This window comes from Melozone crissalis, unplaced genomic scaffold (genome assembly GCF_028551555.1).
Source record: "Melozone crissalis strain CALT ecotype California unplaced genomic scaffold, PUWL_Pcris_2 ptg000018l_1, whole genome shotgun sequence".
NCBI classification, from domain to species: Eukaryota; Metazoa; Chordata; class Aves; order Passeriformes; family Passerellidae; genus Melozone; species Melozone crissalis.
The window spans coordinates 45,954,309-45,967,541 of NW_026535796.1; the positions used below are offsets into that span (position 1 = coordinate 45,954,309).

The 13,233-nt window shown below is 48.6% G+C and overlaps 1 protein-coding gene across 1 annotated transcript; it reads right to left on the minus strand.

Moving 5' to 3' along the window:
- Positions 1-368: 368 nt before the first annotated feature.
- On the minus strand, positions 369-7,561 carry HSP90AA1 (heat shock protein 90 alpha family class A member 1). Its single transcript, XM_054276029.1, has 11 exons — positions 7,453-7,561; positions 5,596-5,754; positions 5,136-5,502; positions 4,529-4,662; positions 3,762-4,070; positions 3,055-3,220; positions 2,613-2,803; positions 2,349-2,496; positions 1,737-2,005; positions 1,283-1,616; positions 369-1,114 (listed from the first exon to the last, which is right to left on the minus strand). The coding sequence occupies exons 2-11, from the start codon at positions 5,752-5,754 to the stop codon at positions 1,005-1,007; spliced, it is 2,187 nt and encodes a 728-aa protein (XP_054132004.1). The 5' UTR covers positions 7,453-7,561; the 3' UTR covers positions 369-1,004.
- Between the last annotated feature and the right edge of the window lie 5,672 nt (positions 7,562-13,233).

The window sequence follows — 13,233 nt, forward strand, 5'->3', positions numbered from 1 at the left end:
ATACAGAATGCAGCACAACCACCCCACTCCCTGGCAAGCTCTGTGATGGTACTGGCAACTTCTCAGATGAAAGTTCTTGATCACCTCCAAGCAGCACCATGGAACAGAGGTGCAGCTCCATTGACCCAGACTTCAGGAACAATTGCTGAACCATCAATGTGAATTCTACCCCAACTTGGAGCAGATCACTCTTCCAGAGACCCCTCCTGCTCTGGTGTGGCACTGGCATTGCAGTGGGATCACCGAGCACACCCCATTCATTATACACTGAGGGCAGCAACCGGAGCTCAGTATCCAGAACAGCAACCCATGTGGGCATGGGCAGGGCAGTTTGGTTTCAGTGTGAACAGACAAGTCAGAGACACAGCTCAATTCTTAACACTTTTATTCTTACAGTTCTAGGTTTGAACTGTACATGCAGAGTTGCATAAGTCACAATAGAGATTTACAGTGGATTCTATTCTATGGTAGAGTGCAATCCAGAATCCTTGAACAGTATAAAAAACAACTTTAAACATCAAGACCTTGTTAGGAGCAGAAGGATTAAAGCTTCCCCAAGAGATTCAGCTCTCCTAGATACCTAGTTACTAGGTACTGTATGTTAGACACTTAAGAACTGAAGAGCTGTGTAACACTAAACAAACTTGAACACCCTGATGTCTTCCCATCTTTGTTACTTCTTTCCACATTTCTGGCAATTAAGAATAAGTCAAAAACCCTGCCACCTGCAACCAGCTAATACAGACAAAAATAACTACTCCTTGCTTGCCTGTTTAGGGTTGTACAGTGTTAAAGAAAATATTCCCTCAATGGCATTTTTATCTCACATCAGCTGAAAAAGCAATGTAACAAAAATAAAGGTATAACATCTTCGAAAATAAATATAAAGAGGGAATGCAGACAAAGTGTCAAAGATTTTTTTTTGGCAGGTAACATTCATAATATACAAAATATAACTTATTCATATTAGCCAAGGAAACATTCATGAGTTCCTGTAAACTCGTTTAATCCACCTCCTCCATGCGTGATGTGTCATCATCTCCTTCAAGAGGAGGCATCTCCTCAGTGACAGCTGGACTGGCTTCCTCTGCAGCAGTGTCATCTTCATCGATGCCTGTGCAGGAAACACACACCCATTAGTGCTCACAGCACAACCCAAACCTTTCACCTCCCACCTGAGGAGTACTTTCAGGCACCTGAGGGTTCATTTTCCACACTACCAAGCAGGACCAAGACAACACACCCTGAGCTCACAGGAGCCAGGACAGATTTGTTAACTTACCCAGGCCAAGTTTGATCATTCTATAGATGCGGTTGGCATGTGTCTGAGGGTCTTCTAGGCTGAAGCCAGAGGACAGCAGCGCTGTCTCATACAGCAAGATGACAAGATCCTTCACAGACTTGTCATTCTTATCAGCCTCTGCTTTCTGCCTCAGTGTTTCAATGATGGAATGGTCAGGATTAATCTCGAGGTGTTTCTTTGCTGCCATGTATCCCATTGTGGAGTTGTCCCTTAACGCCTGGGCTTTCATGATCCTCTCCATGTTGGCAGTCCAGCCATACGTGCTTGTCACAATGCAGCATGGAGAAGTAACTAAGCGATTGGACACAACAACCTGCAGAGGGAATACAAAGCACAGGTTTGCTATTTAAGCATTTCAACAAGTACAACTGATTTACCCTAAATTCATTTTAGATTGACTTTTACACACAAGTAAACCAAGTACTACTATTACCTTTTCTACTTTCTTTTCAAGGATATCTTTCATTATCTTGCAAAGGTTTTCAAACTTTGCTTTCTTCTCCTCCTGTTTCTTTTTCTCCTCCTCATCTTCTGGAAGCTCCAGACCCTCTTTTGTGACAGAAACCAGGGTCTTGCCTTCAAATTCCTTCAGCTGCTGCACACAGTATTCATCAATGGGCTCAATCATGTAGATCACCTCCAGCCCGTGTTTGCGGAGACGCTCCACAAAAGCAGAGTTGGCCACCTGATCCTTTGTTTCACCTGCAACAAACACCACCACAGATGAACCTCAGCACTAACAGCAGCTTGTTCAGCTTCTGCAGAGCTTATGCCACAGCTGTGGTGCTTCACGTCCCAAGCACAGAGGAAAAAAGGCACCATAAGCCCAAAACACACTCAAGCTGTTTAAACTGACACTCCAGCATTCAATACTCTTAACTGATTTGGAAGCAAAATTTTATTTCCAGATAAAATTTTTACAGGTAAAAAATACTTCCCATTCCTGCCAAGCAAGAGACTGGGAACCCTGTAACATCATTTGTAAAGCCCCCAGAAGGCAAACCTACACACAGTGTTGGCCTGACCATTTCAGGCCCCCACTCACCAGTAATGTAGTAGACGTGTTTCTGGTTCTCCTTCATCCGAGTGCAGTAATCCTTCAGGGAAACCATCTCATCACCAGAGGCAGATGTGTAGTACCTCAGCAATTCTGAGAGCTTCTTGCGGTTCTGCGAGTCCTCGTGGATGCCAAGCTACAAAAAGCAAGAAGAAAATTCACTTAGTGATTCCTTCAGGTAAATACTGAACTGCCACAGTCACCAATCTGCAACTGCAAATGTCAGCAGCGCTCAGCAGAAAGACTACAAACCTTGATGTTCTTGGAGAACTGCTCATAGAACTTCTTGTAGTTCTCCTTGTCTTCAGCCAGCTCAGTGAAAAGCTCCAAGCACTTCTTCACCAAGTTCTTCCGGATCACTTTCAGGATCTTGCTTTGCTGCAGCATTTCACGGGAAATATTCAGAGGCAAATCCTCAGAGTCTACCACACCTCTCATGAAATCTGCAAACAACACAATTACTTCTGTTAGTCTCAAACAAATATTACCAGTCACTCTACATGCACGTGCCTCTGCCCATCAGAAAGCATCAATTTTTGTCCATAGAATTCCAGTAAGTATGAACTAAGCAATACTTTTAACTGCTTAACAGCTGTTTAGAACTGAAATTTTCCCCCTTCCAAAAGCAAACTACAGAACAGCTAAGCAGTTCTTCTAACTTTTCAGGGAACACTTTCCCCAGAATTATACTCACTCAGATATTCAGGGATCAGCTCCTCACAGTTGTCCATGATGAAAACTCTGCGCACGTACAGTTTGATGTTGTTCTTCTTCTTCCTGTTTTCAAACAGATCGAAGGGTGCACGCCGTGGGACAAACAGCAGAGCCCTGAATTCCAGCTGCCCTTCCACAGAGAAGTGCTGTGAGAAAGTAAGATGATAATTTTAGTCAGTTTGCCTGGTTCCACTGTGATAACCACGTAACAGCTCTTCAAATGCAGAACACAAACGGCAATGCACTGGAGATCAGATCATAGAGCAGCTCAGACACTGGTGAGGAACAGCCTGTCCTCAGCCAGACACACTGAATTAGTGTAACATTATGAGCAATTCAGAACACACTCAGCTCCTTACACAGCATACTGAGATCTAGAAAGCAAATGTGTTCTTATGACACTTAGCATTAAACAAAAGGCAAAAACCTTTTCAAATAACATACTACAAACATAATTAGCTTTTTTACTTATATGTAACCTAGTCTTAAATTCAATTAGACATGGTGACTAAACTATCAACGGGGAAAGCACCTGTACTCCCTGACTGCAGATTTAATTCAGATTATGAACAACAATGCATAATGGATCGGTTGAAGCTGTTAAGCAACAGCTTCAGTGCTGTGTGTTAGAGTTTATGTATCTACAGATATAGCAACCACAGCTGTGTCTCAAAGAGAAAAACTTACTTTGACAGCCAGGTGGTCTTCCCAGTCATTAGTCAGACTCTTGTAGAATTCTCCATATTCCTCATTGGTTATGTCATCTGGATTCCTGGTCCAAATGGGCTTGGTCTTGTTGAGCTCCTCCTGATCAATGTACTTCTCCTTGATCTTCTTCTTCTTCTTCTTATCTCCATCCTTCTTCTCTTCTTCTTCATCAGAACCAACATCCTCAATCTCTGGTTTGTCCTCTGTCTTTTCCTCCTTATCTTCTTTTTCCTCTTCTTTTTCCTCAGCCTCATCATCACTCACCTCCTTATCACGCTCCTTCTCCACCTACAAAACAGTATCAGTACTTGAACTGCAGAAATTCAGTAAGTAACAGTTCTAAGTACCCCTTGCAGCCTCACAAAACCAGCATACTCCAAGAACATGGTGTCAAAGCTCTCCCTCCCACACTCCAAGGACTCTCATTCTGGGGGCTGACACAAGTGGGTGTTTCCATGTGCTATGAGCCAAGTTCTTGCTGCTCAGTTTCATTACACTAAATGGCTCCTAACAATACATCTAGGTTAACTGTTCAGAAACAAATACTACTGGATTGGAAAACACTGGTTTTTTTAACATAGTCCTGTGAAATACAATTTTAAGTAACTACATTTCCCCAGAGCTTCCTCAGTGTAATATCTGAGAGAACTGAAACTAACCAAAGAAAGATTGACTGCTCCTGCTTACATGAACTCCCACTTGTGAAACTGATAATACTTATTGAGCATTTCAAGCAGGGTACGTACAAAGAGTGTAATGGGGTAGCCAATGAACTGCGAGTGCTTCTTCACGATCTCCTTGATGCGCCGCTCCTCCAGGTACTCAGTCTGATCTTCTTTGAGATGCAGGATGACTTTGGTTCCACGGCCCAGAGGTTCACCTAGAACGGAATTTATATGTTTTTACCTTGCTGTAGCAGAGCAGATTCGATTATTAACTCTTTAAAAACCACACTCCTCAACTATTTTTTCACCTTAGCAAAATGAAGCTTCTGTGTATAAAAACAGCCTAGGTTATGCTTTCTCAAGTTTACTACATATACTTCAAAGAAGCTTCAGAAAAGGCCTACTACTCAGTTCAGAGTCTTCGAAGACTCTGCATACAAAGTTGTTTTCCAACAAATACTTTTCCATGCGTAAACTTTGAAAGCTTAATGCATCATTTACCTGGGCCTTCCATACATATGAAATCATGCCAACTGAAATTACAAGATATGACCTGGACCTATGTTTGATGTAACACATTTTTTGTAATAATTTATTTTATTTAGTGTCTTTTTCAAGTCAGTTTGGCAATGCACTGTTGCTAAACATCTTTAAGAGGTGTCACTGAGCAGGAACACTGAACACTCACCATTATCCAGTCTGACAGTGAAGGACCCTCCAGCTGAGGACTCCCAAGCGTACTGCTCATCATCGTTGTGCTTGGTGATCACTGTCACCTTCTCAGCAACCAGGTAGGCGGAGTAGAAGCCAACACCAAACTGGCCAATCATGGAGATATCAGCACCTGCCTGCAGGGCTTCCATGAAAGCCTTGGTGCCAGACTTGGCAATGGTACCAAGGTTGTTGACCAGGTCAGCTTTGGTCATGCCAATGCCAGTATCCACAATGGTTAGAGTGCGATCGTGCTTGTTTGGAATCAGGTTAATTTTCAGCTCTTTCCCAGAATCCAGCTTGCTTGGGTCAGTCAAGCTTTCATACCTTATCTTATCCAAAGCCTGTAAGAAAACATACATGCTTTAACATTCCCTGATTATTCCTAGAGAATTTCAGTAATTGTCAGAAATAACCAGACTACTTTTGGTACTTACATCTGAGGAGTTGGAGATCAGCTCACGGAGGAAGATTTCCTTATTGGAGTAGAAAGTGTTGATGATCAGAGACATCAACTGAGCAATCTCAGCCTGAAAGGCAAAGGTCTCCACCTCCTCCTCCATTGGTTGGTCCTGAGTTTGCACAGCTTCCGGCATCTGTGAAAGGAGGGAGGAGTTGAAATTCCATCCAGTACAGCTTACCTAACATAGCCTCTTACAGGCAGTGACAATGGCGTTCTAAGATCAAGTTTTTTAACCACGTGGTTTCAGCACCAGAGTAACACACACACGACAAAGCCCTTCCCAGACCTCATTTACAGAGAGTAACTATTCAGAAGTTTTAAAGAACGCGGAAAATAGATGACGAGACTTTTACAATAGACTTGCATTACACTCATTTTACTCTGCAGCATGTAAGGTAAAACAGGACTACTCCACTCACCTCCCTCAGTTTACGGATTGATATACGACATTAATTTTCCCATTTCACACAACTACCTAAAATCTTTACTTGGATTATTCTTTTCTTAGCCGCATCCCTTGACTACTTTGCATACACAGCTATCCCCACCGCTGACTTAGATACCAACACTGCTCAGCCGGACTCGCTTCTCTGGACGAATATTTGCATTAATGAAAACTCGTCCTTCACCGGCTATAGCTGCCCGTTTACCCCCGTTCGGGAGTCAGACCTTCACCCGGCAGAGCAGTGTCCGAGCCCAGCCCCGCTGCGATGGCGCCGAGCGGAGCGCCCCGAGCGCGGGCCCGGCTCCCCCCGCCCGCGCGGGACCGCGCCCCGAGCCCGCGGGCGGAGCGGCGCCGCAGCGCCCCCTGGCGGCGCCCGCCGGCACCGCGAGACCTTCTAGAAACTGCCAGAGCCTTCCCTGGCTGCCCCCGCCTCCCGCCCGCGCATTCCCCACCCCCCACCCCCCCCCCAGCAGAGCGCTGCGGAGCGGAGCAGCCCCCGAACCCGCTCCTGGCCCCATCCCCTGCCCGCCTGTCCCCTCACGCCGCTCTCTCCCCATCCCCCCTTTTCTTTCCCTCCTCCATTCCCCGCTTTTCTCCCGCTCCTTCCTTCCTGCCGCCCCCACTCTCGCCTCCCCCCCGCCGCTCCCTTCCCACCTGGCACTCTGCTCCTTTCCCCTAACCCCCATTCTCTCTCCCCATAATACTCTGCTCTTTCTGCTTACGCCACCTATCCACCTATTTCTTTCCCCATCTCCGCCACTCCTTTTCCCTTGCTCCCGACTCCGTTCCCCCCTCCTTCCCCCTCTCGCCCCCGCCGCTTTCCCGGCGCTTCCCCCCCCCCCCCCCCCCGCGCTCCTCCATCTTGCACTCTCATGGCCGGGGGCCCATTCATTGAGAGCGGATCTCTCCGGCCACCCGGTACCTCCGCACCGACGCGTGCTCGGGTCAGCCTCCCACAGCCCTCCCGCGCACGCTGCGAGGCGGAGGGGGCGCTGCAGCCGCAGCCCGGGACACGAACACCCCTCCCTGACCGCCCTCTGCGCCCGCCGCTCCGCTGCCATACCGGCACCCCCCCAAGGAGCGGCTCGCTTTCCCCACCTCCACCGCCATTCTTACAAGAATGCAAATTTAATAAGCTGGGTTCAAAACCGCCAACCCCCTTTTTTTTTTCACCTATACCCAGACTGTAAGCCCCCATCACCTTTCCCAAGATCTACAGAAGCACAGAGGAAAGCACGACCAGCGCCACGCGGCTCCTACAGCACACCCCACCCCCACCACCCACGCAACTCCGCACACGAGCCCCGCGCCCCAGCCACCAGCGGGGTTCGGATGGAAAACACTCCCTGCGCCGATCCACCGCCGGCTGCTGCCCCCACCACTCACCTTGGCAGGGGGACGGGGCGCTGCTCTCCGCACTAACGCTGTAATACAGCCCTCTCTCGCTGCTGTAGCCTCTCTAGTGCGCGCTCCCCACAGCCCGCCCGATTTATATACGGCGGGACCCGCCTCCTTCCAGAACCATCGGGAACCTTCACCGCCGGCGCGGGGGGGCGCGGGGAGGGGGCCGCGAGGCGGGGGCGGAACAAGCCGCCCGAGGGGCGGGGCCGTGCCTCTCGCAGCCAATCGCAGCCGTCCGCGACAGGCGCCGCGGGGCCGGCGGCTGAATGGGCGCGAGCGCGCGCGCTCGCCGCGCCCCGCCCCGCTGCGCCCCCAGCGATTGGCCCGGCCGGGACTCCGGGGGGAGGGGGAAGCAGGAAGGAGGCGGGCGCGTGCGCGGGAGCCGCGCGGGGCGGTGCCGAAGGGGCGGGGCCCAGAGCGGTTGCGCGAGCGCTGGATGACGTCATTCGCTGCCGAGCCCCGCTCCGAACGTCCTAGAAGGGGGCGGGGCTGCGGCCGGGGTCTCTCCCCCCACAATCCTACCTCATTCTCCCCCCGCCCCCGCGGAGCGGCAGGGAAGGGCCTGGAAAACTCGGGGTGCCCCCTCACCCCTGCCGGGAACGGCGCAGGGCTGGGGTGCGGGGCGGCTGTCACCCTCTGTCTCCCCGTGCTGAACCCCTGTCTCTGCTGCGCGGCCGGTGCGCCGGCGTGCGGGAGCGCGGGGGTGCTCAGGTGTGCGGGAGTGCGGGGTGCAGGTGTGTGAGGGTGGGAGACGAAGGTGCAGGAGTGTGAGGGTGCTCAGGTGTGTAAGGGTTGGAGAATGCGGGTGCAGGTGTGTGAGGGTGCGGGAATGCGGGATGCTCAGATGTGCGGGGTGCAGGTGTGTGAGGGTGGGAGAGTGTGGGGTGCGGGTGTGTGAGCGTGCTCAGGTGTGTGAGGGTGGGAGAGTGCGGGGTGCAGGTGCGGGACTGTGCCGGACGGAGTGCGGCTGTGCAGGTGTGCGGCGGTGCGGAAGTGAAGGTGTGCGGGTGCTCAGGTATGCAGGTGCAGTTGTGCGAGATCAAGGATTTAAGTTACTTAAGGGTTTAAGGTGCGGGCTGTGCAGCTCTGTGTGTGTGTGCAGGTGGAGGTGTGCGCTGTGCAGCTCTGTGTGTGTGTGCAGGTGGAGGTGTGCGCTGTGCAGCTCTGTGTGTGTGCAGGTGGAGGGATGCAGTTCTGTGGCTCTGTGTGTGTGTAGGTGGAGGTGTGCGCTGTGCAGCTCTGTGTGTGTGTGTGCAGGTGGAGGTGTGCGCTGTGCAGCTCTGTGTGTGTGCAGGTGGAGGTGTGCGCTGTGCAGCTCTGTGGCTCTGTGTGTGTGTGCAGGTGGAGGTGTGCGCTGTGCAGCTCTGTGTGTGTGCAGGTGGAGGTGTGCGCTGTGCAGCTCTGTGTGCAGGTGGAGGTGTGCGCTGTGCAGCTCTGTGTGTGTGCAGGTGGAGGGATGCAGTTCTGTGGCTCTGTGTGTGTGTGCAGGTGGAGGTGTGCGCTGTGCAGCTCTGTGTGTGTGCAGGTGGAGGTGTGCGCTGTGCAGCTCTGTGTGTGTGTGCAGGTGGAGGTGTGCGCTGTGCAGCTGTGTGTGTGTGTGCAGGTGGAGGGATGCAGTTCTGTGGCTCTGTGTGTGTGTAGGTGGAGGTGTGCGCTGGGCAGCTCTGTGTGTGTGCAGGTGGAGGTGTGCGCTGTGCAGCTCTGTGTGTGTGTGTGCAGGTGGAGGTGTGCGCTGTGCAGCTCTGTGTGTGTGTGCAGGTGGAGGTGTGCGCTGTGCAGCTGTGTGTGTGTGTGCAGGTGGAGGGATGCAGTTCTGTGGCTCTGTGTGTGTGTAGGTGGAGGTGCGGGCTGTGCAGCTCAGTGTGCAGGTGGAGGTGTGCGCTGGGCAGCTCTGTGTGTGTGCAGGTGGAGGTGTGCGCTGTGCAGCTCTGTGTGTGTGTGTGCAGGTGGAGGTGTGCGCTGTGCAGCTCTGTGTGTGTGTGCAGGTGGAGGTGTGCGCTGTGCAGCTCTGTGTGTGTGTGCAGGTGGAGGGATGCAGTTCTGTGGCTCTGTGTGTGTGTAGGTGGAGGTGCGGGCTGTGCAGCTCAGTGTGCAGGTGGAGGTGTGCGCTGTGCAGCTCTGTGTGTGTGCGCTGTGCAGCTGCCGCCGTCCCCTCGGCTGGGACGAGGGGCTGCGGGAGGGCGGCTCCGCTGCCCCTGCCCTGCTCCCCCTGCCCTGCTGGCCGGGCAGGATCCGGCCGCGCTGCCGGGCGTAGCCGGGTGAATCACACCTTAGGGATGTGGTAACGCGTTTCGCCTGCTCAGGCAAAACAACACCGGTTCTCACGCAGCAGGTATAAGTATGAGAGTTAAAAAAATTCTGCCTCTCGGTCTGTGCACTTGCACAGGGTAAAAAGAGCCGTGGGACCGAAGCCAAGCGGCTCAGCAGACCTACATAGCTATGCAGTTACTTAAGGATTTAAGTGCTAATAGTAGACATGAGGCGTAGGCCAGTGCTGCTGGGTTTGTAACAGCCCAGAGCCTGAAACCCGCTGGGATTCTCAGCCTGAGCATGGCCTTTGCCAGTTCATCTGGGAAATCTCGGGTGATGTTCAAAGGGCACCACAAGAGACACCTTTATACATACATTTACATATGCTGCATAAAGGCTTTGATATGTACACATCTCATTATACCAAGCAGCTCTGTGATTGCAGCATTTAGCAGGGCGGGTATTTTTATATCCTGAATGACCTGGTTGGGAGCAGGGAGTTAAATGCAGATCTTCCACATCTCAGGAGAATGATCTGCATCCCATGTGTTCCAGACCAGACTTCTAAAACTTTCTTCTTGGAGCTGATCCACTTTCGAGGATATAAATACCCAGAGAAACTACATGTTAAAATTATGCACTGATGTAAGCATGAATTTAGACATATTTCCCTGCTCTAAGGAATGGCTATATATTTGAGGAATAAAAAGTTTGTTGTTTCTGTTGCAAAAATTTATCTCGGGTGCAACTTCTTTCCATTTTCTTTTGGCTCTTAGATGTGGCCCAGACTTCTATCTAGTTCAACATCTGTCTGACTTTGGGGAATTGAAGTTTAAGTTGCCTAACCTGCCCTTCTCCAAGTTGAGTGTCTAAAATAGACTGGCTAGCATGAATTAATATTCCAAGACTTAGATCCATTAACACGTTTAATCAAAAATCCTCATGCTGAACTTCATGTCCTTTGTATTGATTATCCTGCAGTTTTAACCCAGACAAGCAAATCTGATTGAATTGGGGTCCACTGGCTTCATTTTTTGTAGCTTTATGTTTTCAGAGAGTTTTCAGTATTCTGACAAGAAGATGCATTAAGTACACATGTAAAACATGCAGGAACACCAAGAAATTAAAATTACAGCTTCTCTTGCTGCAGTTTCTGCAGTATCTGGATCAGAACATGCATTGGTGCAGTGTCTTAGAGGACTCTGCCCTTCTCAATCCTGGTGCTCCAGCTCTGACCCAAGCAGTTGGCCAAAATACAGGATAGTTAATTAGGTGGAAAAATTAATCATGGTGTCAACAACAGAAAAGGGTGTGTAAATGAGCTGCTGCTCAGCCCACAGGAGAAATCAGACTGTAAGGGTGAGGTTATTTGCTCACCATTCTAAGCCACTGAGAAAGTTGACTTTCAGCCAGTGCTCAGGCTTGAAAGTTCTGCACTTATGTCTGGTTCACCTTCTTGGTGCTTACTTTGGCTGGTTGTTTTCTGTACTGTCTTCAAGTTGGATTTTGGGGTGTTTCTCAATGCATTTCTCTTCCTTTCTCTCAGACATATGTGCCTGTACCAAGTGCCTGTGCACCAAAATGCTTTCTTGAGTACGACAGGTTCCGTTCTTTGCACAGTGACTGTGATTTCAGTGATCTGACAGCTGCTTTGCTTGTCTGCTTCCATAAAGCAGCCTAGTGGCTCTTTACCACTGCCCTAATGAAGTGTGGCAGTTACACTCAGGCATAATGATGTAACTTTCATGGTTTTCTTAGATTACAAAACAGTCATGGTATAGTATAAATACTATAGGATGTGCCTTTTAGGCTGAAACCCTCTTACATTCAGATTCCATGGAGGGAAATGCTTTCTAACATGTGTTTGCACCAAAGTAACTTCTATACTTCAGAAAATGGCTGAAATATTGCAATATATGTCCAAGCATTTTATCCAGCAATATCCTGCTAAATTTGCTTGTGTGCTCTCCTTTTGAGGTGTCTAGAATTTTAAGGGTGCCACTTTTATAATAATATTCAAGATTTAAGGAAGTATTTTCCTTTCTAATCTCTCGATTAATGTGGGCCCAGGGATTCAGACTTAGGGATATATGTCATTTCAAGCATGTGAAAACCTATGGAAGCTTTTGCATATGTCTGCAGGATCACATGCCTTTATACTGTCTAATCTCCAGTCACATCATTCTGTCTTCTCTTTTGTGGTTGTGTTATTCAGCTTTCAAAAGCAGGCTGATTTCTTTTGTCAAAGTTGTTTGACAAGTGCACTGGGAGAATGTAATCTCATCCCAAACCATCGAAGTTTTCCCAGCTCTGCTTAATCCCAGTTCCTCTGTGACTGTGTAAAACACATATTTTCTTCATGACTTGTGAATAACCTGTAGTCTTTTTATTCTGTTATGCAGTGAGGGCTAGCAAATATAGACATTTTGTTCCTATGGTTACTCTATTTTAACTGGTCCCAGTTTTTTATTGCTTCACTTCTAGGCATGAAAAAAAAAAAAAGGTTCCTAACTTGGTTTGTGTCAGAGTTAATTTTGGAGGAAATTCTGAGCGAGATCAATTTTTCAACCAAGAGATTGTGCTGGTTTTCATCGGGTAGAGGTAATTTTCTTCACAGCAGCCAGCATGGAGTTATATTTTGAATTTGTGCTGCAAACAGTGTTGATAACCCAGAGATGTTTTTGTTATTGCTAAACAGTGTTTGGACATCACCAAGGCCTTTTATGCTCCTCACACTGACCCCCAGCAAGGAGGCTGGGGGGCACAAGGGGCTGTGAGGGGACTCAGCTGGGACAGCTGACCCAGCTCACCAGCAGGACGCTCCTTACCAGAAAGTCTCCACTGTGCATTTCCTGGTTTCCTGAGGATTAGTTCCACACTTGGTCTCTGTATACATTTGCATCCTCCTTAATAGGATCTTTAGAATCTTTAATTACACAATTTCATAGAGCTCCTTGCTATGTGAAAGTTATTTAAAAAGAACAAAGCAAAAGCTGAAAGGAAGGTATTTAATGTTCAAGGTGTTGAAATAGCACACAGGAAAAACTGGGTTTATTCTTAATTCAATCAAAGGCTTTTTCTGTGTTGCTGGAAATTTTTTTGTTTTTTGTAAGCCACAAAGAAATTAAAAGATGTTTGCATAAAGAATTTGAATTCCAGCATTTAACTTGACTTCTGAGTGTTTGGTGTTGTAGCCTTAATGCTTTTATAGCATTGCTTTAAAATTAATTTTGTTTGAGTTCTGAGACAGTTTTGCCATGTTATCTCAGTGCTTCAGGGTTTACTGGAGGAAAACAAAACAGCACTAACTGAAACTGCTTAACAGTAGATTTCAGAAGAATGATGTAAGTATAAAGATGTGGTAATGCATGTCTAGTTTGCTTTAACACATGGAATTATGCATGTAAAATCTGTGTTATCATAATGAAATGTAAAGCTGGGAGTGGATATCTGTCTGAGCAAAGCTTCATGTTTTCTTAAAACTGCTTCCCAGGCTGTGTTCTTTTGTGCTTTCTC